Source organism: Alosa sapidissima, chromosome 18 (assembly GCF_018492685.1).
Source record: "Alosa sapidissima isolate fAloSap1 chromosome 18, fAloSap1.pri, whole genome shotgun sequence".
Taxonomy (NCBI): Eukaryota; Metazoa; Chordata; class Actinopteri; order Clupeiformes; family Clupeidae; genus Alosa; species Alosa sapidissima.
The window spans coordinates 24,052,308-24,075,923 of NC_055974.1; the positions used below are offsets into that span (position 1 = coordinate 24,052,308).

The window sequence follows — 23,616 nt, forward strand, 5'->3', positions numbered from 1 at the left end:
TTTATCATATTCTATGATAGGAAGGCTTGAGTGAGTGAGGCTACCAAGGTGAGTGCAACAGCTTGTTCCAACAGTTGGCGAGCGTCCGACTGTCGCATAACATTAAATGCTCTCTGTACATACTGAATCCGTTAAATATTCCATTCTACTTGCACCATATTTCTTGTTCAAAATTGCAGAGGGAAAGAAGATAGAAATGGAGCGTCTAACAAAAGTTTTGCTCAACACATTGCGCTGCACAGCACTCTGTCACGTCACACCCAGTTAAGACATTCCAGTTGAAAACAAACTAATCGAACTGATTTTGTCACTAATGCTTGCTCGCATAGCATGCAGTTTGGATCCATTGTTACTATGGGCACTACAATAACTGTAAATATTGACCCTTTCAACAAGGTAAACAAAAACAATGCTTGAACGTTCTATTTGGGCCCCAATCTACTTCCTCTGCATTAAGATAACATATGGAATGTTAAAACGGAAGTCTTGTGGGGCCAACTATGATGCTGATAATGGAACTCTCTTGAAAGGGTCCATAGTGGGCCACAGCCATTGGGTATTACAGAAATTACACACAGAAACACGCTCTCACTCTGGAGATCACTAAGAGAAATTGTGCTCTAACTTATCAACAATGAAAAGCCAACAAAGTCAAACATCTATGCAGTGTTTCTCAGCCATTTATATATGCAGGCTAACTTCACAACCCACCATCAGTAGGCCAGTAGATTGGTCTAGAAATGCCCATTGTCATCAATGCTTTTACTTTTCCCACCTGTACATTTACACTAATTAATTTAGCAGACACTTTTATATAAAGCAGACAGAAATGAGGAATAATAATAATCAAGCTACAGCGCAGAGGAAACCTTAGTATAGGCATTACTACTGCATCAGTCAATACTGTTCCTAGAGGATACATTACAAGTACTAGTCAAAATGTAGTAGAGGAGAAAGAGGTAGAAAGTGGAGTAGAGTACGTTGTACAGCAAGTACGTGTTAGGTCATTGGAAGTGTTACATATAAAAAGTTTGGTTCCAAAACACTATATCAATTTTTAACAACATTAAAACGTCATGTCATTTAATTGTGAATTTCAGGTAATACAGATTTTTTTACAGCTTAACTTTTTTTTTTTATCCAGCACCTATTTTTGGATGTGCGCACGCTACTTTTGTTTGTATTTCAGGTAATATCAATAAAATTGCAGTTGTGTTGTTTTGCTTGAGTAAAGATAAATCAAACAACAATATCCAACTATAGTTCTACTGAAATTACTTGAAAAAGTGATTTATGAAAATTCATTAAAATGGAGGATATAGCATTTTGGAACCAAACTCTTTATATACATGTGTACATATAGTTCACATATTGTTCAGACGACTGTAGATACACCCTAACGGTGTCCCCCCTCTACAGGCCTAGTGACCCACATAAGTACAGTGATATATAGATTAACCCGTGATATATAGACCGGACCTGGACAGTGCTGTGGTTTATGTCTTCACCCTTTGAGGCCCGGTCTGAAAGGCTGCTTTAACACTGCACACAGGAGACATAAAACCTTCATTCAGCAAGCGCCTTAGCAACCAGAACTCAAATGATGCCATGCCATCACATGAGAAAGACTTAGTGTTTCATGTACACTACTGTATGTTGTAGCCATCACAATAGAAAGTGTTTCATATAAATTACAGTAGGTTGTAGCCTTCACGTGAGAAAAACTTTGTGTTTCTTGCAGATTATTAGTCTGTAGCTTTGTGGTGCCCCAGTGAGGTTTTTTTTTTTATTGGTTAAGTGGTCCTTGGTCTGAAAACGTTTGAGAAAAACTGAACTCAATCTTTGTCATCTTTGTTTAAAACACCATTCTAATCATCATCACTATTAGTATATGAGAACCAGCATTATATTCCTCATCATTCTAGCAATTCCAGGAACATCAAAACTATTATATACCTAACATTATCACCATCCCCATCTTCATCATTATCTTTATCACATTTATCACCTCGTTCTTCATCATAACCATCATTTCCTTTCCTGTTTCTCACCACCAGCCAAATCCGTGTCTCTTGCAGGGTGGACCAAGACATCACCATTACTATTATTAGAGCCACCAACTTATCATTTAGTCAAGGTCAAGGTCAAGGTCAAGGTGAACTTTATTATCCCATAGGGGGAAATTCACGTGGTCCTTCATTGCGCCTCTGTCACAACACACTCTCCAAGACATACACACTGCAGACAAACCAATAAACATGTCTAAAGGAAGGAAAGCAAAACAATGCAGAGATGAACAGATTGCATAAAAAATGACAATAGACTTACTACAGAAATGACAATGACAGTCCAACATCAAACATCGATACAACATGGAAAATACTAAACATTGTAGCTAAAAATGTAAAAGAGTTATAAAAAGGGGATTGTGATCAACCATTCAGTTAAAGTGCCAGTGTGGAGTTAAAGTGCCAGTGTGGAGTTAAGGGGCTTGCGATGTACTTGGTCATTATACCATCTGATCGCTGTGGGCACAAACGATTTATTGTACCTTTCTGTTCTAATTCTCTGTTGAAGAATTCTGCCAGTTGACCTATTGCTTCGCATAAATCTATGATGGAGAGGGTGGGAGGGGTCATTAAGGATTTGGTCAGTCTTTTTTAGTATGAAGTCATTGTACAGCTGAGCTGCTGACACCTAAGTCCGATGATATTGCTGGCCATCTTGATCATACGCTGCAGTCTCTTTTGGTCCTTAACATGCATGTTGCCAAACACACAGATAAGGCCAAATGACAGAACGCTCTGAAGGAGACTTTTATAAAACATTACAAGGATCCCTGCTGGCATTTCAACATTGATTCAACGGTAAATAAACGTTATAAACGTTTTTAAAAAAACCTTATAACGGGTGAATCAACGTTGAATTATGTGTTGGATTCGCAAATTGAATCAACGTTGATATCGCAATATTATTTCAACATCCGCCATTTCAACATTGGTGCTGATTTCCTTGATTTCTTATTTTACAACCATTTGTCAGCATTTTACAATTAGCATTAAAACAGTGTTTCAACATTGACACAACAACTGACATTATTTCACCTATAATTCAACATTGATTTTCTTGACCTTTTTACAACCAACGTTGTTTCAATGTTTGTCTACATACCCTTTTACAACTATTTAGCATTAAACATTGTTTCAACATTGTTTAAACATTGACGCAACAACTGACGTTATTTCCCCTATATTTCAACGTTGAAGGTCGGTCGTGTGCTGGCTGGGATGTGACTGTCTAATCTAAAATTATTTAGTTTTCTAAGGAAAAACATTCTCTGTTGCATTTTCTTGGTTTTGTTCAGTGCACATTCATTAAAAGTTAGTTTAGAGTCAATTTCAACTGCCAAGTATTTGTCATTAGTCATTAGTCATTATCATTATCATCGTCATCTTTATCAGCAGCAGCAGCATCGCTGTCACCATCATCACAGTCATCTTTATCATCATTAGAATGACCTTCCGAAACATCATCATAATCATTACTATCACCTTTCTAATTATCATCACCACCACCAGCATCCTCATCATCACCACCATAAACATTATAATCACCATCCTCTTCCTCTTCGTTGGCCCCATGGACTCATGGGCATTGGTACCAGCATGGCATCAGTCATGTCTTTGCACTTCATCAAGTGACCTCCCCACTTCCTCCTCCTGCTGCAGCAGCGGTGCTGGAACAAGAGGGGCGCACGGCAGCTTAACAAAGAGCAGCATTATTCTCCCCAGCTAACCCGGCGCCACTGATCCAATGGTCTCACACTGGGGAGGAAGGGGAAACAATATCCACACAACCAACGTGGGGAAGCGCTGATATGCGCTAATAAGAACAGGCACTCACCTTCCTCACTAAGAGCTAAGTCAGCCCAGCAGCACTTGATAACTATGATTAGATAGCATTAACCAGAAAGGACAGTAGGGGTGTATATATTTTTTTTAGCATCTCAGGCCCATTTGTTCACATTATGCCCCATGATGCCCCCTGCCCCCCTACCTTCCTCTACCCTCCTTCCACCCCTCGACTCCCTTACTCAAAGAAACAGCTAGGCCAAGGCTGGACGCATAGGCTTAGGGCAGGAGCGACAAAGCAGCCATTGTCCAGGAGTCACTGCTATGCTTGAAGCTCCAGAGACAAGCAAGGAGGTGCAGTGGAGGAGGAAAAGGAGGAGAGAGGGAGAGAAGGAGAAGGAGGAAGAGGAGAGGGGAAGAGAGAGTGAAAGGAGCAGAAAAAAGGAAGAGAGGGAGATGAGGAGAGAGGGAGAGGAGGAGAAGGATGAAGAGAAAAGAGCGAGAGGAGGAGGAAGAGGAGAGGGGAAGAGGAGAGAGTGAGAGGAGGAGAAGGAGGAAGAGGAGAGAGAGAGAGGAGGAGAAGGAGGAAGAGGAGAGGGGAAGAGGATAGAGTGAGAGGACGAGAAGGATGAAGAGGAGAGAGAGAGAGGAGAAAAAGGAGTGTGTGTTTGTGTGTGAATGTGTCTCCTGTCAACTACTGTATGGGTCACTACTGTATGGGTCACTACTGTATGGGTCAACTACTGTATGGGTCAATTAATGTATGGGTCAACTACTGAATGGGTCAACTACTGTATGGGTCAACTAATGTATGGGTCAACTACTGTATGGGTCACTACTGTATGGGTCACTACTGTATGGGTCAACTACTGTATGGGTCAACTACTGGGTCAACTACTGTATGGGTCAACTACTGTATGGGTCACTACTGTTTGGGTCAACTACTGTATGGGTCACTACTGTATGGGTCACTACTGTATGGGTCACTACGGTATGGGTCACTACTGTATGGGTCACTACGGTATGGGTCATTACGGTATGGGTCAACTACTGTATAGGTCACTACTGTATGGGTCACTACGGTATGGGTGTATGGGTCACTACTGTATGGGTCACTACGGTATGGGTCATTACGGTATGAGTCACTACTGTATGGGTCACTACGGTATGGGTCATTACGGTATGGGTCACTACTGTATGGGTCACTACTGTATGGGTCACTGTATGGGTCACTACGGTATGGGTATGGGAGGAGACGAGGAGATGAGAAAAGACATAAGAAAGGACAGGAGAAGATAGGAGAGGATAGGATAGGAGAAAGAAGAGAACAAAGGAGCATGAACGAGAGAAGACAAGTGGAATAGAGGAGAGGAATTGTGGCATGGTGGAGAGGAAGACGTGAGTCCTCCTCAGCAAAGCCTCGGATTTACTGTAAACCCCCTCACTTGCATGTACTGAACTCATAGGCTTGGCACACACACACACACACAGGACAGTGGCGCACACACACACACACACACACACACACACACAGGACAGTGGCACACAGACAAACACACACACACACACACACACACACACACACAGGACAGTGAAACACAGACACACAGACACACAAACACACACACACACACACACACACACACACAGGACAGTGGCACACACACAGCAGCACACATTTGTTCCAACTTACAAGATTTATCTCGACCTGCTCTTGCCATGTTCCGAATCACTACGGTAACACAAAGGCACCTACAGACCCCCCCTCCTCCACACACACACACACACATACAGTCCACTCCCCACCCTGGCCTGCCACCTCTACCCACCGCCCCCACCCTCCCCTTCCCCCCCCCCACCTACACCCCTACACAACCCCTCGTTCCCGTAAACACACATTCGTCTTTCGAGGCTCTCAATGGGGGGACGAGGCAAACAGCTAAATCAGCTCGGCCCAGCAGCGTGGGGGCGGAACATCCCCTTGCCGACCGTTGGGACGGGACGGGACGGGCCAGACTTTTCTGCGGGGCTGTCGCCATGGCTTTTGGAGGTGAGCAGACCGAGAGAGAGAGAGAGAGAGAGAGAGAGAGAGAGAGAGAGAGAGAGAGAGAACAAAAAAATGGGGAGGCCGGTGATTAAACTGCTGTAAGCCCCTTAGGAGTCTGCTGAACCGTTAGCAATAAAACATGCCACGGATGGGATTTTCCCTGAAAAAGAAACATTTCCATTAAACCATCTCCCTCTTTCCCTCTCTCTCTCTACTTCTCTCTCCCTTTCTTCACCTGCTTGTACTATTGGTCTGCCCCCCACTCTTCTAGGAGCAGGTTATGCAACTGATTTGACTCATAGGCTAGAGGTAGCAGACCAAACCGTGATGGCAAGCTGAACTCGAAAAGAGGCACACTGCACTCAAATGAAGCATACAGTATCTCGTCCAAACAGTCAGCATGTTGTAAAATTGTTGACTCCATCAAGGGTCATTAGCTCAATTCAAATACAAAGCAAAGCCACCTGGTGTTAAGAGGCTGCTGAGAAATGATTTTGTAGTGGCCAAACAATTAATGCTCCTAAAAACTTGAAAACAAATTTGCAAAAAGTACATTCTATGAAAAGATGATGGTGCTTCACTGAACAATTACCTCTCTGAGTAGCTACGAAGGTCTTAAATCATTTGAAAGTTCTGATTCAACTTTCTGCAGCCTTCTCTTAGTTTACTGAAAGAGAGATCTAGTCCATTCTTTGTGAGTCTGAGAGGGTCTTAGATCGCTGGAACTTTAATTGGCCAGACAATAATGTCCCACAATGTCCCCAATCTGGGTTGGAGAGCAGCGGAGAACACTCACCTGGCCAGACTTTCATCAGGGCGATGAGGGAGGGGAGTGGGGAGGGCTATAGGGTTGTCGCTAGGCAGCAGAGAACTTACAGCTATTACAGTTTTTTCTGATTGCTTAAGCACATTTTTTGTAACTATGGCTTTTTTTGCAAAACTCTACACACAAATGGCAAAACTCTAACTCTTCACACCTTCGTAAAAATGGTGTTTTTGTATCTAACAGTAAACACAAGCCATCACAATAGTAAGCACACAATGTGCCAACAACACACTGATGGTATGAATAAAAAACACATCTGGCTTTTGCTTTCTCTGTGCACAAGGTAGACTATGTCAGTTTGAGGTCATACTTTTGTCATAGTTCTGTAAACATACAGGGATCCCAACTTCAAGTATTAGTGCTTATTTACACACATCAAAACAAACACAAGTGTGTTTTTCCAAGTCAAAACACAAAATAGCATTTCACTGAGACAAAACAAATCAGTCTACATCGGGTCGTCTCTCTCAAAATTCTGTCTACATCACATGCAATGTCCTAGTCCAAGGCACCGGAAAAAATATATTCTGGAATGCCGTATCCAGGCCTGACATGACAATATCCCCACATGTAGACTGATTTTTTATCTGTTTTTTTCTCTTCTCACTCTTCCTGCTCACTCCATCGTACCCATTGTACATTACCTGTGGCTTATTTATAGTGCTTAGGCTGATTGCAAAGTGAACTAATTATCTAAAACAGTTTTCACATGAGAAAGTGTGCCAGAGAGTTGGCAAAATAGTGTAAATAATAGCCATTGTGCTACAAATTGTGTTACAAAATTGCAAACTGAGTGCAAAGCAGTGTTTGTGCTTTTAGTTTTGCGAACTCAGTGAGTGGTTTTGCCATTTGTGTGTAGAGTTTTGCAAAAAAAGCCATAGTTACAAAAAATGTGTTTAAGCATTCAGAAAAAAACTGTATTGAGGTGCCAGTGGAGAGAGAGAGAGAGGGAGGGGAGAGAGATGGAGGGGAGAAAAAGAGGGAGAGAGAGAAAGTAAGGGAGGAAAGAAAGGGAGAGAGAAGGGAGGGATTAGGAGAGAGGGAGAGAGAGTGGGGGAGAGAGAGAGAGTGAAAGCGGACTTTTTGTATAATGTTGCGTAATGTTGAGATGTGGAAGGGTGAACTTAAGGGTAATGATGGTGAACTTCTGACATAAAGGAGATGGGGGAATGGGGGAGAAGGGGGGAGGTTGCCACTGACAACAGAAGATTACAACACTTTCTACTGAAAAGGACACAAAACAGACAGCAACAGCCTCTAGAATAACTAATACTGTATTATAAAACTAGACATGTACGTACATCAGAGTTATACAGAGTTATACAAAATGTGACTGTCATGAGGCTAAACAAACATGACATCATGTCATGTTTAATGCACAAAGACCATCCCCAGGTTAAGGTGTCCTGCTGTCTCAGCTGCCTCCTGCCTACATTCAGTTCTCCATGCCTCCATGCCTCCATGCCTCCCCCATATGACCATGTGGGTCCTTCTGCCTTCCACTAAAGACTCGCCAGTGACCCCTACAACCACAAGTCCAACTCCAATTTGATATTGTACAAATATTAAATAACATACAGTATGCATACATCGTTATGCTAACTATGTTTTTAATACACAAGTATTTTGAAATAACATTCCAAAAGACATAACATTCAAAGAGATATGATGCAATATTAGGCCAAAATAAATATGACCCAATCTTATATTAAATAAACATGATAGGCCTTATGAATAAGCTACAAAAGGTGCTCTTTATTCAAAGGAAGCTTATTAAACTTTTCCTAAAAGTAGAATCTTATATAAAACTTTGATTAATAGATGTGAATTTCCTCTATGGTCTTGGTGGCAATTCAATGCTACAGTCCAGATGTTGTTTTGCTTAACAAAGCATCATTTATACAACATCCAGGCAGTACAATACAGCACCACACGTCTCTGTATTACAGTTTTTTCTGATTGCTTAAGCACATTTTTTGTAACTATGGCTTTTTTTGCAAAACTCTACACACAAATAGGAAAACCTTTCACCCAATCAGCAAAACATTGTAGTTCTCTTGCAAAAGCTAACACACCTTGCTTAACTCTTCACACCTTCGTAAAAATGGTGTTTTCGTATCAAACAGTAAATACAAGCCATCACAATAATAAGCACACAATGTGCCAACTACACACTGATGGTATGAATAAAAAACACATCTGGCTTTTGCTTTCTCTGTGCACAAGGTAGACTATGTCAGTTTGAAGTCATAGTTTTGTCATAGTTCTGTAAACATAAAGGGATCCAAACTTCAAGTAGGTTGGTGTATATTTACACACATCAAAACAAACACAAGTGTGTTTCAAAACACAAAATAGCAATTTCACTGAGACAAAAAAATCAGTCTACATTGTGTCGTCTCTCTCAAAATTTCGTCTACATCACATGCAATGTCCTAGTCCAAGGCACCGGGGAAAATATATTCTGGAATGCCGTATCCAGGGCTGACATGACAATATCCCCACATGTAGACTGATTTTTTGCCTGTAAAAGGGTTATTTCTTTCTCTTCTTACCCTTCCTCTTCCCCCTCCCCATCCACCTCTTGCTCCTCCTTGTCCTCTTCCTCTAACTTCACCTTCTTGTCCTTGTCATCCTCTCCCTCTCACTTCTTCACCTCCACATCCGATTCTTCGGCCTCCTCTAATTCTTACTCTTCTCACTATTCCTGCTCCCTCCATTGTACCCATTGTACATTACCTGTGGCTTATTTATAGTGCTTAGGCTGATTGCAAAGTGAACTAATTATCTAAAACAGTTTAATAAAGTGTGCCAGAGAGTTGGCAAAATAGAGTAAATAATAGCCATACATGTGTATAGATTTGCTAGGAGTGTGTTGATCATTTGGAAATTGAGTATAAAGCAGTGAGTTGTGTTTACAGTTCCGCAAAAAGAGTGCTGTGCAGTGGATTGTGCCTACAGTCGTGCAACGTGTGTGTTACAAAACTGCAAACTGAGTGCAAAGCATTATTTGTGCTTTTAGTTTTGAGAACTCAGTGAGTGGTTTTGCTATAAGTATTGATAGTTTTAGAAATTGTGCTATAAAAATCACTATTGTGATTAACCTCACAAACACACTGTTTGTTTTGATGTGTGTAAATAAACACCAATACTTGAAGTTTGGATCCCTGTATGTTTACAGAACTATGACAAAAGTATGACCTCAAACTGACATAGTCTACCTTGTGCACAGAGAAAGCAAAAGCCAGATGTGTTTTTTATTCATACCATCAGTGTGTAGTTGGCACATTGTGTGCTTATTATTGTGATGGCTTGTGTTTACCGTTTAATACGAAAACATCATTTTTACGAAGGTGTGAAGAGTTACATGTAAGCAAGGTGTGTTGGCTTTTGCAAGAGAACTACAATGTTTTGCTGACTGGGTGAAAGATTTGCCTATTTGTGTGTAGAGTTTTGCAAAGAAAGCCATAGTTACAAAAAATGTGCCTAAGCAATCAGAAAAAATATAAACCCAATCTATGATCCCCCCATAATGCACCTTAAACGTTTTAGGAGAAACACCATGCAAGGAAGATAAACATTCGATGCATACTGACTCCCCCTTGTGTTGAAATGTATGCACTACAATCAAATGTGACAATGTTGTACAGCGTTGCACAGAATAATTCAGGAGTTCCATTGCTTCACAGTAAAGTTCTGACTTATAGAGGTCTGGAATATTAGTTTGGAGAGTGAAACCACACACACAGCCACACTCTTTTCTAAGGCTCTCTTATGGAGCGTGACATTTTCCATACTAATTTAGCCGTAGAGCAAGCATGACCATGAAGACGCCAGACTGCCTCCTGTCATACTAGTGCTTGTCTGATGAACTAGCCAAATGGACTCATCATGAAAGGAGGCTGTGTGATGGTTTAATCAACTCTGCATCCCAAAACACCAAAACAAGGATGATCATCAAAGACTCACTGCTATGTCCCCCTATGTGGGTTAGCGCTTCGGACTTGTTACTGGAGGGTTGCCGGTTCGAACCCCGACCAGTAGTGCACCTAACCCCTCACTGCTCCCCAAGCGCTGCTGTTGTTGCAGGCATTAGTGTGTGCTTCACCTCACTGTGTGTTCACTGTGTGCTGAGTGTGTTTCACTAATTCACGGATTGGGATAAATGCAGAGACCAAATTTCCCTCACGGGATCAAAAGAGTATATATGCTTATGCTTAACAAAATCAACAGAAGAAAATACAACATCAAAGCAAAATTGTCAATCAGTAGCTTTACTATCCAGTGATCACCAGAGGCCTAAGTTTGTGTCATGAATAGTTTATTGAGGTCTTAATAAGGCATCTGTGTAATACTGTATAATAACTTCCATCGGTGATTACGGCTTACAGCTTATGAAAATCAAAAAACAGGGTAACACTTTATTTTAATGTGTCGCTGTTACAGTGTACCTACCTAATTAGGTACAGTGGTACAACCTGTGTAACAACATGTACTATCAGGTACTATCATTGTACTTGCATTATGTATTTGTGGGTACCTACATATAGTTGTTACACTGTAATACTGAGTGCTTTTACAAAACTTTGCCAATTTGCCTACATTTTCATCAGAGGCAAAGAGCTGACCTGAGACCTGCTGGATGGGGTAAATCTGGTCATGATAGATTTGATATACAAAGCATTCTTAGCTCCAGTCAAGGCCTCATTGTCTTCAGTACATGTAACAGCTGTGCTGCTACAACCTTGTTACTCTTTGATACAGTGGAATAAACCTATTAAGTGTACCAGTTAATTACTTACATGTACATATGACATGTATGTTATGTCTTCGATGTCTTGGAACAGGTCTACTAATTCACTACATAGTACATATATTAACTGTGTTGGTACAAACTTATTGCTCTTTGATACAGTGGTATAAACCCATCAAAATGAAGTGTACCAGTTAAGTACTTACAATTACATATTACATGTATGTTGTGTCATTGGTGTCTTGGAACATGTCTGCCATTACCCTACATACTGTAGTACATGTATCAACTGTGTTGGTACACATGTATTACTCTTTTGATACAGTGGAATAAACCCATTAAAATAAAGTGTACCAGTTAAGTACTTACATCTACATATATACATCCTGTAATTGATGTGTTGAAACGTGTCTGCTGTTACACCACACAGTACATGTGAATTAGTAGACCTGTTCCAAGACAAGACCTGTTCCAGTTTATTCCACTGTATCAAAGAGTAACAAGGTTGTAGCAGCACAGCTGTTACATGTACACTGAAGACAATGAGGCCTTGACTGGAGCTAAGCATGCTTTGTATATCAAATCTATCATGACCCGATTTACCCCATCCAGCAGGTCTCAGGTCAGCTCTTTGCCTCTGATGAAAATTTAGGCAAATTGGCAAAGTTTTGTAAAAGCACTCAGTATTACAATGTAACAACTATATGTAGGTACTCACAAATACATTATGCAAGTACAATGATAGTACCTGATAGTACATGTTGTTACACAGGTTGTACCACTGTACCTAATTAGGTAAGTACACTGTAACAGCGACACATTAAAATAAAGTGTTACCAAATAAAGTGTTACCAAAAACAGTATATGAAAATATTAGAACAAAGAGGTTATAATATATGTATATGAAAATCAGTTTCCTGATCCTTTAATCTCTCAGTCTGGTTCAGTAAACACAACCACAATCATGGGAAAGACTGCTGACTTGACAGTTGCCCAGAAGACCCTCAAATGACATGGGGAGGGTAAGCCACAGAGGGTCATTGCTGAAAGGGCAGGCTCAGCTGTTCATAGAGTGCTGTATCAAAGCATATTCATGGAAAGTTGACTGAAAGGGAAAAGTGTGGTAGGAAAAGGTGCACAAGCAACAAGGGTGACCGCAGAATTGAGAGGGATGTTATGGAAGCTCAACATGCCCCCAGCACTGTAGCTGCCTGACAGCTCTAGCTGTTGGCTGTAGCAACTCAAGCTATAGGTACAGTAGAACCAATGTTTTTTTTTTTTCGTTTGTTTTTTTGTACCGACAGTATCATTTGACCATTTGAAGAAACAGAAATCTATGTTTGTATCATATGTAATAATTATTGGTTTATTACATTGGTGGGAAATTATTACGTTGGTGGGAAGTTATTACGTTGGTGGGTTTAAAACGTGCAGATTTTTATTATGTTGGTGGGTGCTACAGTGCCTTGCCAGATGTGCATGATGCCTATGCCCTAGGCACTAATGCGCCTCCATACCATACCGTTTTGAACTGAGCACTATAACAAGTTGGATAGTCCCTCTTCTCTTTAGTATACAGAGGATACATAGGATACAGAGTATGTGTTTTCCAAAATAATTAAACATTTTGATGTCTAACCGCAGGACTGTTTCCCACTTTCACCTCAGTCCATCTTAAATGAGCTCGGCAGATAAGAAGGCGGCATCTCACATCATGTTGAAATACATTTCTTTTTTTGCAGGGTAAAAGCTAGAGTTTGTGAATGCAGCATTAAACTGTACTCATAGACAATGGAGGTTATACAGAGCCCATACAATTATTTTTTCTTTCAGAAACAGGTCTGGTTTTAATGTAGTGCCATCTGAGGTCCAAAAGACCATGGCCATCCAATATTGTTTTTCAGTCCTGTCCCTTGTTTTCAAAGATTTCTCTGGATTCTCTGAATGTTTTAATGATATTGTACTCTAAATGATGAGATCCACAAATTCTTCACAATTTCATGTTATAACAATAATAATAAGCTTTATTTGTATAGCTCCTTTCATACACATAATACATATATTTGGATACATTTAACTATAGCTATACATTTGGAGCATTTAACTATACATTTGGAGCGTTTAACTATAGCTATACATTTGGAGCATTTAACTATACATTTGGAGCGTTTAACTATAGCTATACATTTGGAGCATTTAACTATACATTTGGAGCGTTTAACTATAGCTATACATTTGGTGCATTTAACTATACATTTGGAGCATTTAACACAATAATAGACAAAAAAGTAATAATACAAACAAACAAACAAAATAATAAGTAAAACATCAGAGATTTAGAATTAAGACCCCCCCCCCCCCCCCCCCCCCCCACACACACACACACACACCACACACACACACACAGCTGTGTAGGTCTTCCACCCCATGCTATTGACTCCCAATACATTTCCCCTTGCTGATTCACTATGGGTCCCCCCTCTGCTCTTCTTACCCTCTCACATTCTGCCTCCTCTTTTTTATTTGCCCCAGGCTAGGATTAGCCACTAATGCCCAAGCTAAACAGAGGCTTAGGGGTCTGGCAGGGTTTTATATGAAAAACACCTTAATGACATTGCGCTATAGAAATAAAACTGACTTGACTTGACATTGTTGCATACTGTCATCATTTCAGAATATTCATGATGTAAATAAATATATATATTCAGAAGGTGCCATGTGGATTTTGTTTAAAACACACACACACACACACACGCATACACTGTCTTCAGGGATACTGTGCTAGGGGTGTCGCGATATACCGGTTCTTTGATCATGTCAATGAAATAAGTGACAGTTCAGCTCTATATTTTTTGAAAGTGCTAGATTTCCTAAACCAGCACTTTATATCTTCTGGTTTGTTGTTTGAGCATGCAACACCACAACAGATGAGACAAGAGGATTACTTTTTGTCTAAGAAAAATGTACCTTCAATTCAGTTTTTATTTGTTTACATTGCACCATCTTTTACTGAAAAGGATAGAAAAGTTGAGGCAGACCTCCAGGATAATTGATCTGTTAACACAATTATCCAAATAAATATATTTGTATGTCAAAAATAAATGTTAAAGCTGTAGATGACTGTTCATATAGCCCACATGCCTATAGTACTTACACCAATCAGCCATAACATTATGACCACTGAAAGGTGAAGTGAAAAACACTGAACATTTCGTTATCAACAACATCAAAAGAGGTACAATGACCTGTCAGCCAGATCACTACAGTTGCACAATGGAGTATGTCAGACTAAAAAAGTAAATGCAATATTCATACACAAATGTGTATTGCAATGTTTAAGTGAATTGCAGAAATATTATAGCAAGTCAGTTGTATAATAACTGTAATGTTTATTGAAGGTGTTTATTGTAAAATGGTGCTTGATGAAACCGTATTCAAAGTGTTAGACGATAGTGTTACCATTTAATACTGCAATTGTTTATTGAAAACTAGTGTTGGATGAAATACGTAGTGTTCATATGAAGAAGTGTTGTCAAAGAAATGCTCAGGAAATAATAGGTATATTGTGTTGCCATATTAAGAGCTTGATGTTGAAATGTTTATTGCCGATGAAATCGGGCATACTGAATATGCAGAGAGTAATGTTTTGTGTTTAAGTTGTAATTTTAAGTAGGGCCTACACCAAGTCATTTACCTCACTGCCACAGAAGAGTGCAATTCTCATTGTTGTTACACTATCCTAGAGCATGCAGAATCTTTGTTTTTGTTTTTTGTTATAAAAAGAGGAGTATGTAACATTTATATAACTGATCAGGAATCTGAGTGGACACCCTACCTGTTGTATGGAAAGTCACATGACAGTTGGGTCCTTAGAGAACGTAGGCCCAGATCAGATGGGCTCTGGTAGGCCATAGCATAGACATAATATACATAGACGCCGCATTGGCTGCTGGAAACAAGAAATGCGGCCGCCATCTTGGACCGGTCATACTCCTCATTGCGTTGCAGCAGAAAACACAAGATGACAGCACTGTGCAGCATGTTCCTGCTCAAATCGGCGGACCATACTCGGGGGATTTACTTTTCACAAGTAAGATTTAACATTACCGTACTATTGGTTGTATTTTGTATTTTCGAACAATGTGGCCTGTATCATAGCTACATGTATGACCTTTGCAGCAAAAAAAACCGCGTGAAAATCTGTTCGGTATTCAGTGAGATATGATTAATTAAGTGTGCTGACAGCTCATTGCACCGGCCAAACAGATTACACTGAGTGGAGTGGATGACCGGTCCAAGATGGCGGCTCCAAATCTCGTCAGCGCTAGTAGGGAGCAGCGGTCGATGCGGCGTCTATGTATATTATGTCTATGGGCCATAGGTGCGTAGCAGAGCCCGTGGCCATAGACATGGTTTAGCCTAGGCTACTTCACTTTCTTTTACTGTCTCTCCCAGCCTACCTCTGTGTCAATCTACCACGGCCGGAGGTAGCATGCTAGAAATAGACGAGATGGTAGACAGTACCAAGACAGTAGGTAAGGTTTTGATTGGAATGAAAAAGAGCTGCCGATTATGATTCCTTAGGTCGTGTTGTAGTAGTGGCTACATTCCAGCTCGCTCGGATAAGGGTAGGCTACAACTTTCACTTTCGTTTTTGTTATTCGAATCCATGTTCTTTAGTAGTTTTCTCTTTTCGTCTCGCTAGTAAAAAGAGAAAGAAATAAAAGTGAAAATCAATAAATAAACAAACTATCAAACCTGGTTAATTACTAATTTTTGAAACCTGCATTCAGTGATGTCGCTGCAGGTAGACGGGCTCTGGAAAAATGCGGAATACAGCTGTGTTAACTACCGTAGCATGTCCGTTCCGTAGATGAGTCGAGTTTTACAATTATTAGCCTAGCTAGTATTAATCAACGAAATTGTATTTCTCTATCTATTTTATGATCCAGCTTTACATCCCCAATCGCCCACTTCAGTCTTCTGATGTGCGTCTGTTGTGTCGATCAGCCATAAACGCTAGGTCAAATTAAGACTCTTTTCCTCAGTGGTTCCTCGTAGGTCGAATGAGTGAGTCCCCAGTACCGTTCCTGCAATAGTTTTGGGTCTCACAGGAGGGGTCTAAAGACCTATCTGTTCAGCTTACACTTAATTACAATTAATTAAGTTGTTCTTATTAGTTATGTTTTGTATATTTCTGGTATTGTATGGTTATTGATAATCAATATTGTATTGACATTTGTGTTACTATTGCCTAATGCAAGCACCAATAACCTTTTAAAACGGTTTAGCTACCGCTAATTGTAACTGTTGTAGGCTATTATATTTTGTAGGTCACTTCAAACAAATATGTCCGCTAAAATTCCATAAACATAAACAAAAACATAGAAAACATAATTTGGAGGGTGCTTGTAGCCGATAGGGCACTTACAGAATAGCCTAAAAATCTACAGGGCTACATGTATAGCCTAGGGCTAGCCTACATGATTAAGTGTCCTGACCGAAAAGTAGGCCTAGAAGCTGGTGGTCCTGTTATATGATATTTGAGTAGGCCTAGCAATTATTTATTGTTTGGACAAACCAATAATTTGAAGAGAGTTAGCTTAGCTTACTTTTGCAGGCTATAGTGTGGTGATGCTTTTTAACGGTTTGTTTCTTCTGAGAAATGCGCTGACTGATTTGAAGCCAATCTGGCTTGATAGCCTATTAGTTTTAGGCTAAACACATGTTGTCACTTTGAATGAATGGAATCAATTCTCATGTAATCATTCACACGTATAAAAATAAGTAAAGGTTTGAATGGATACATCATTCAGCAGACATAATATTTCACTGAAACTAAGGATAGGCGTTTGTATAATTGACATGATGATAGCTGGTTTAAGCCATTTGGATGCGAAGAATGAATAGATAACTCAATGTTTTCTGTAGGAAAGACTAAACAGCAGGTGCCGGTTTTTCTTCTTAAAAGTGTCTGTTTCGACAAACCTGGGTAAGTTAACACAGAGTAAGTGGTAAGCCTCCTAATAGAGGAGCTGTATGGCTTCATTCTCCTAACAAAACAATGCCATAGGGCTCTTGTTGTAGGAGGTTTACCTCTTACTCTGAGTTAACTTACCCAGGATTGTCACTAAAACACGTACTTGGAATACCCCCCAGGTGATATTACGATTTTTGCCGCCACCAACACCACGTGACCCAATTACTGTGAGTAACCACACAGGTGCACAACACAGATGTCATCTGACCCCAACAACACCATTTGTGCACATCAAAACAGCAACGTACAGCTCTTTTAAAGATTCTGAGAATGCCTTTGCACCTTCCTGCAAAAGGATACTGTATAAGCATGATGATGTGGAGGTTGTACAAAACATTTTGATTCTGAGAATTCAGAAAAGTTCATGAATGTTCTGAAACTGAAACTGAAATTGTTATGATGAATGGAACATACCCTATTATTTGGGGCAGTCGTGGCCTACTGGTTAGGGCTTCGGGGTTGTAACCGAAGGGTTGCCGGTTCGATCCCCGACCCAGTAGGAAAAATGTGGGCGGGGGAAGTGGTTGAACACCGCCCTCCCATGCCCACATCCATGGCTGAAGTGCCCTTGAGCAAGGCACCTAACCCCCTCACTGCCCCCCGAGCGCCGCTATAGCAGGCAGCTCACTGCTCTGGGATAGTGTGTGCTCCACCTCACTGTGTGTTCACTGTGTGCTGTGTGTGTTTCACTAATTCACGGATTGGGATGAATGCAGAGACCAAAGAGTATACTGTATATACTTATACAATAAATATGTAGCCTTGAGTTAGTTACTAACTTAATCTATGGACCACACTTCATGACGTATAGCCTCATTTATATACAGTAGCTGACACATATTTACATAGCTGTGATAACTGTAATCTACTTTTTTTCCAGATTCCTTATGTCATAATGGAAAATTATTATTATTATTGTTGTGGGTTTCATTAGTAGTAGTAGGTCGGGTAAAAGCACTGATACTAATACAGACTGGTTTGTGATGTTATTTGTCTCTCAGGTGTACTGATGCCGAAGATGAGTTGTATTTAAGGTGCACCTATGACATGGCCTGCACCAATCAGTCGGCTGTGGACTTCATCAAGAAAGCCTGGATACACTTGGTGAAAAATCTGAAACACCAGGAGCTCATTGCCGAGAATCTTGAAGAGTTAGGGGTGTTCAATTTTGATGATGTCACAGCGGTGACTTCAGAAAAGAATCCTTTAACCCAAACCAGAAATCTTTTAGACTCTGTAACAAAAAAGGGGGAGGAGGCAAGCTATGTGTTCCTCAGGATTCTGGATGGTAAAAAAAACATGACTTTACCAAAGAATGTCAGGCCTGACTTGCACTATTGGATCAGCTGTTTCCCCTTCAGAGAGGAGTCAGATTTGCAGCCCAATGGTGAGAGAACCACATTACATAATGATATGACATTCCATGTGTTCTTATTGTTCATATCAATATCATGAAGTACTTCTTGTGTGTTTTTTAATACAATCATAAAAAGATGGTGAGTGCATATTTCTCCCACTGCAATTAAATATAAATTTTAGTAAAACATATTGAGTGACAATAAAAGTATCTGGCTGTTGGTGGCTACCGCAAAGCAAATTTGATTTATTTACATGCAGAAACATATTGTGATGGCAGCAGACTCCATGACATTGACATCCTCAAATATAGTGAAAATCATTCTATGCTACATTTATAAGTATCCCTATTAAAAAAAGTAATGATTTTGATGAATAAAAGAAATAAAAATAATTTTGATTATTTACATTAAAAAGACACTGACATGAATTGTATGCATACTTATATTATTCGCATATACTGTAGTGTAGCCTACAGTAATTTCCTTTGCATTTCCCTTTTGTGTTCAGGCCCCAGATCGTGCCAGCTATACCAAGCACAGCTCAAAACCAAAGCCCTGAAAATCCTCCACACTCACACAGAGCAAATCAATTTTGTATTTGGTAGAAATGCAGTGCAATGCTTTTCTTACACTCCTTTGGTACTAGACAGAGCAGGGCAGGGATATGCAGAGCCAACTAAAATTAAACAGAAAACCAAGAAGTACAAGAAATCTCGGCCTAAAAAGTTGAGTGCCTACATTCCAAAGAGCAAGCCTCAGTTATCTCCTGATTACCTCCTTGAATGTAATGAGCAAAGCATTCTGCTTGTGGGTAAACCTGGAATTGGGAAAACAACAGTTGCTTTGGAAATGATTAACCTTTGGGTAAAAAAGGAGAATTGCAAACTAAACTACTTGTTCTACTTTGATGAAACAACACTATGTGGGATGTCATCACCAGTGGATTTGGAATCATTGCTCTTTGGGGCATATGCTGAACCAAGTTTAAACAGAGACGAGGTTCTTGAGGATATTAAGAAGAACTCTGAACATGTCACAATCATTGTTGATAATATCAATAGTGTGCAGAGGAACTCAGTTTTAAGAAAGATATTTGACAAAGACCTTCTTCCTGAGGCCAAGGTTGTGGTAACCTGCAGACTAGATTATGAAGAGTTCCTGTCAATCGAGACATGTTTAAGAGTGTGTGTTGAGGGGTTTAGTGAAGAATCGATCCAGACGTACATGTCCCACATGCTAAGGGATAAACCTGATGCTCTGAGCTACATCCTCGGGAATCCTGAGATGTTCAGCCTCTGCTATGTTCCTGTGAACGCACTCATGGTTGCTGCCTGTATGCTGTTTCCAATGACAGTAACATCTAATCTTTTTACAACAACTGAGGTCTACCTCAACATCTTCCGTCAAATAATGAAAAAATGTGACTCAGACCTGACATTAAGACAACTAGACAAATTCATTCAATGCAACATGGAGAAGATACAAGATTTGTCTAAAGATGCATTCCTTGCAATAAACCAGAGGTCTATAGTCCTGGAGGGTTGTGATGATACCAACATTGAGCATAATTTTCTGCATCTGCTTACCATGAGAGATGGCCCCACTTCTGTGAAAACATATAGTGCATTTCTCCACAACACTCTGCAGGAGTTCTTTGCTGCAATATGGTTGCTCTCTAATCCAGGAGATATTGATGGATTCTTCCACCAATGCAAAACTGATGAAGGAAAACACATGAGGCATGTGATTCCTTTTCTATGTGGTCTGCTATCTGAGAGAAATCTCTCATTAGTCAGTTGTATATGTCCAGAGGAGCGTATTAAAGTGACATCTACCGGATTTATTGAGAAACTTTTATCCCTTTATATAAACGCGGACCAGGACTTTGAGGATAGCAATGAAGAGCTACTCTTCCTCTGCCAGTGCCTGTTTGAACTACAGTCCCTTCAGGCATGCTCAGTTTTTCTCAGCAGGGTGAACTACAATTTGGACTTGGCAGATGGACATCTGCATCCACATCAGTGTTGCACATTGTCTTACGTAATCAAACAGGCTAGGATGAAGGTTGTTCTTGATCTGGAGAACTGCAGAATATCTAAGCAAGGACTGAACTTCATCCTTGACTGTAATGAATATGTCAGGTATAACATTCAAATCACCTTTAAATAGCATTTGTCCACTTATGAATTATATCAAACTTAAGAATTATAGCCATGGGAGTTTCTTACTTTCATACTGAGTCTCATGTCTCTGACTTTTGCCCTTGCAGAATTGATTCCAGCCTTTTACGTCAAATATGGACAGCCACACTGAGTTGGGAAAACCCGGGAGTTTTTCCTGATTTGCTGAAACTTTCTGGGCCTGAGATGCACTTGCCAGCTTGGGATCTATCTGTGTTTGAGAGAGCAGGAGAAATGATACGGCAGCACCCACAGCAGATGAGCCTGGTCCTGCACTGCCATCAGTCAGCACAGTCCCTGAGTGAGGACCTCTGCAGTGCCATTGTCAGTGTTCTACCACACATCACCTCTCTCAGGTAAGTTACAGACAGATGGAATGAGGATTTGATTTCAGTGTCTGCCCTGTGTTTCATGACATAATTCAGGGTTCCCACGGGTCATAGAATTTCAGGAATATCATGGAATTTTGGAATAGTCTATTCCAGACGTGGAAAGTCAGGGGATTGTATAATGTTTGGGGCAAAGTCATGGAATATCAGGAAATGTTGTGGTTGTAGTAGTTTAAAATTGACTTGCCAAAATACATTAATACAAATATTTCCATGCAGAACTGGTGTATATCTGGTTATTAGCTTTACTGCTTGGTTGAGTAGCCCAACTTTGTTTATTCAATGCCTATTTATTCATCTGCTGCTCTAAAAAAGTAAAAAATTATTGAACGCTACGCGGCTGCTCTGAAATCATTGGTCGGTATATTATATATTAAAGGAATACACCACCCAATGTCAGTAGTAATATATGTTCTTACCTTAACTTTCACGAGTTGAGTCATACCTCTCCCATGTCGGTACGTGCACTCAAACGCTCTGGTGCGCGGCGCGAATGTGTTAGCATGTTGCTATGCTAGCGGGCTCAGACGTAGCCATAGAGGGAGGAAGATAGCAGTAATCAAAAACATCCACGTTTTCCCTACTTAAATACAGTTGCACGAGTAGTTGATAAAAATGAGTAAGGTCACACAACATGAAACGTGGCGATTTTCCAAGCGAATAAACAGGAGAACTACAATGTGTGGCGCAATAGCACTTGGGAGTACTTCAACCTAGCGTAGTAATATTAATTAACACCTAATTTTAGATCCTATCCACCACAGAGTTCATGCTGGATCGACCCCTCAGCCTCCCCTTCCCCCTCCGAGGCACACACACAGTCATCCGTAAATAGAGACAACCTGCCCTGCTGGCGTTAGTTTGAGCTGATTTAGAAAAGTAGCAGGTAGTGGTAAAGTAGATTGTGAACAATCATGGTTATAACATGCATTGTGAAGGGTTGTGATAACAAGCAGAAGTATTGTAGATCCTATCCACCATGAAATCACTATAATACTTCTGCTTGTTATGGTGGATAGGATCTACAATTAGGTGTTAATTAATATTACTATGCTAGGTCGAAGTACTCCCAAGTGCTATTGCGCCACACATTGTAGTTCTCCTGTTTATTCGCTTGGAAAATCGCCACGTTTCATGTTGTGTGACCTTAAACATTTTTATCAACTACTCGTGCAACGGTATTTAAGTAGGGAAAACGTGGATGTTTTTGATTACTGCTATCTTCCTTCCTCTATGGCTACGTCTGAGCCCGCTAGCATAGCAACATGCTAACACATTCGCGCCGCGCACCAGAGCGTTTGAGTGCACGTACCGACACGGTATTACTACTGACATTGGGTGGCATCATGAAGTCATGGAAATTGCAAGTTTTTTGTCAGGGAAAAAAAGTCATGGAATTTTACATTTGACCTACAGTAGAGTGGGAACCCTGATAATTCCATTTCAGTTATTTTTTACTAGCCCCTACTAATAATAATGATAAACCTGAGTTGAATTTCACAATCTGTATTTTTAGGATGGTAGCAACCAGTTTAACCACTGTATTTTTTACATTTAACATTAATGTGATGTTAATTTCCTCTTTTTTATTGTATGGATGCCATTGGTTTGCATTCTCACACACAGTCCCAATTGCACAAAAAGTGTGTGTGTGTGTGTGTGTGTGTGTGTGTGTGTGTGTGTGTGTGTGTTTCTGGTCAATATTGTTGCCTTTACCAGACTTGTTGTGTTTCTTTTTAGATTCACAGAAGAGGAACTGAATGAGTATCCAAAGGGAGTGTTCCGTTTCCTGCTGGATCTGAGTGTGGCAGCAGCTGTGTCTGATTCAGCTACAGGACAGAGTTTCTCTGAGCTCTTGTGCTCTGTGTGCACCTTCCCTTTTGAGGAGATTGATAGGTGTGCTGATTATTACAATGGTTCTCACAATGAGTTTCTGCTGGATTTGTGTTCGAAAGTGAAAGACATTGAGATTTTAAAAGGCAGGAGTCTCTTGCCTGCACTTAGGCCATTTTACCAGTCAGCTCCTGCAGTCTGGTCCATAGACCTCTCAAAGAGAAAGGCCTCCCTCCTCCTAGAAGTGCTGAAACTCCAAACACAGAAGAAACCAGTAGAGCTGAGAGGCTGGTCAGATGAAGAGAGTGAAGTGAGGAGTTTCCTTCAGTGCCTGCCCTA

At 40.4% G+C, this 23,616-nt stretch overlaps 1 protein-coding gene and 1 long non-coding RNA gene across 4 annotated transcripts in view; one reads left to right on the forward strand and one right to left on the reverse strand.

The window, feature by feature from the left end:
- Nucleotides 1–15,856: 15,856 nt before the first annotated feature.
- LOC121689616 overlaps nt 15,857–23,616 on the forward strand; it is a 23,071-nt gene continuing 15,311 nt past the window's right edge. For all 3 annotated transcript variants that reach the window (XM_042069568.1, XM_042069570.1, XM_042069571.1), the window contains exons 1-6: nt 15,857–16,105; nt 17,637–17,684; nt 18,519–18,904; nt 19,384–21,016; nt 21,145–21,411; nt 23,185–23,616. The exon at nt 23,185–23,616 is cut by the window's right edge and continues 15 nt beyond it. In XM_042069568.1, the coding sequence (XP_041925502.1) occupies nt 18,565–18,904; nt 19,384–21,016; nt 21,145–21,411; nt 23,185–23,616 (2,672 nt within the window). In that variant the 5' untranslated portion in view covers nt 15,857–16,105; nt 17,637–17,684; nt 18,519–18,564. The remainder of the gene's footprint in view (nt 16,106–17,636; nt 17,685–18,518; nt 18,905–19,383; nt 21,017–21,144; nt 21,412–23,184) is intronic.
- LOC121689618 lies at nt 15,945–16,445 on the reverse strand. Its single transcript, XR_006024833.1, has 2 exons — nt 16,261–16,445; nt 15,945–16,178 (listed from the first exon to the last, which is right to left on the reverse strand). It is a non-coding gene; the product is annotated as an uncharacterized LOC121689618 (long non-coding RNA).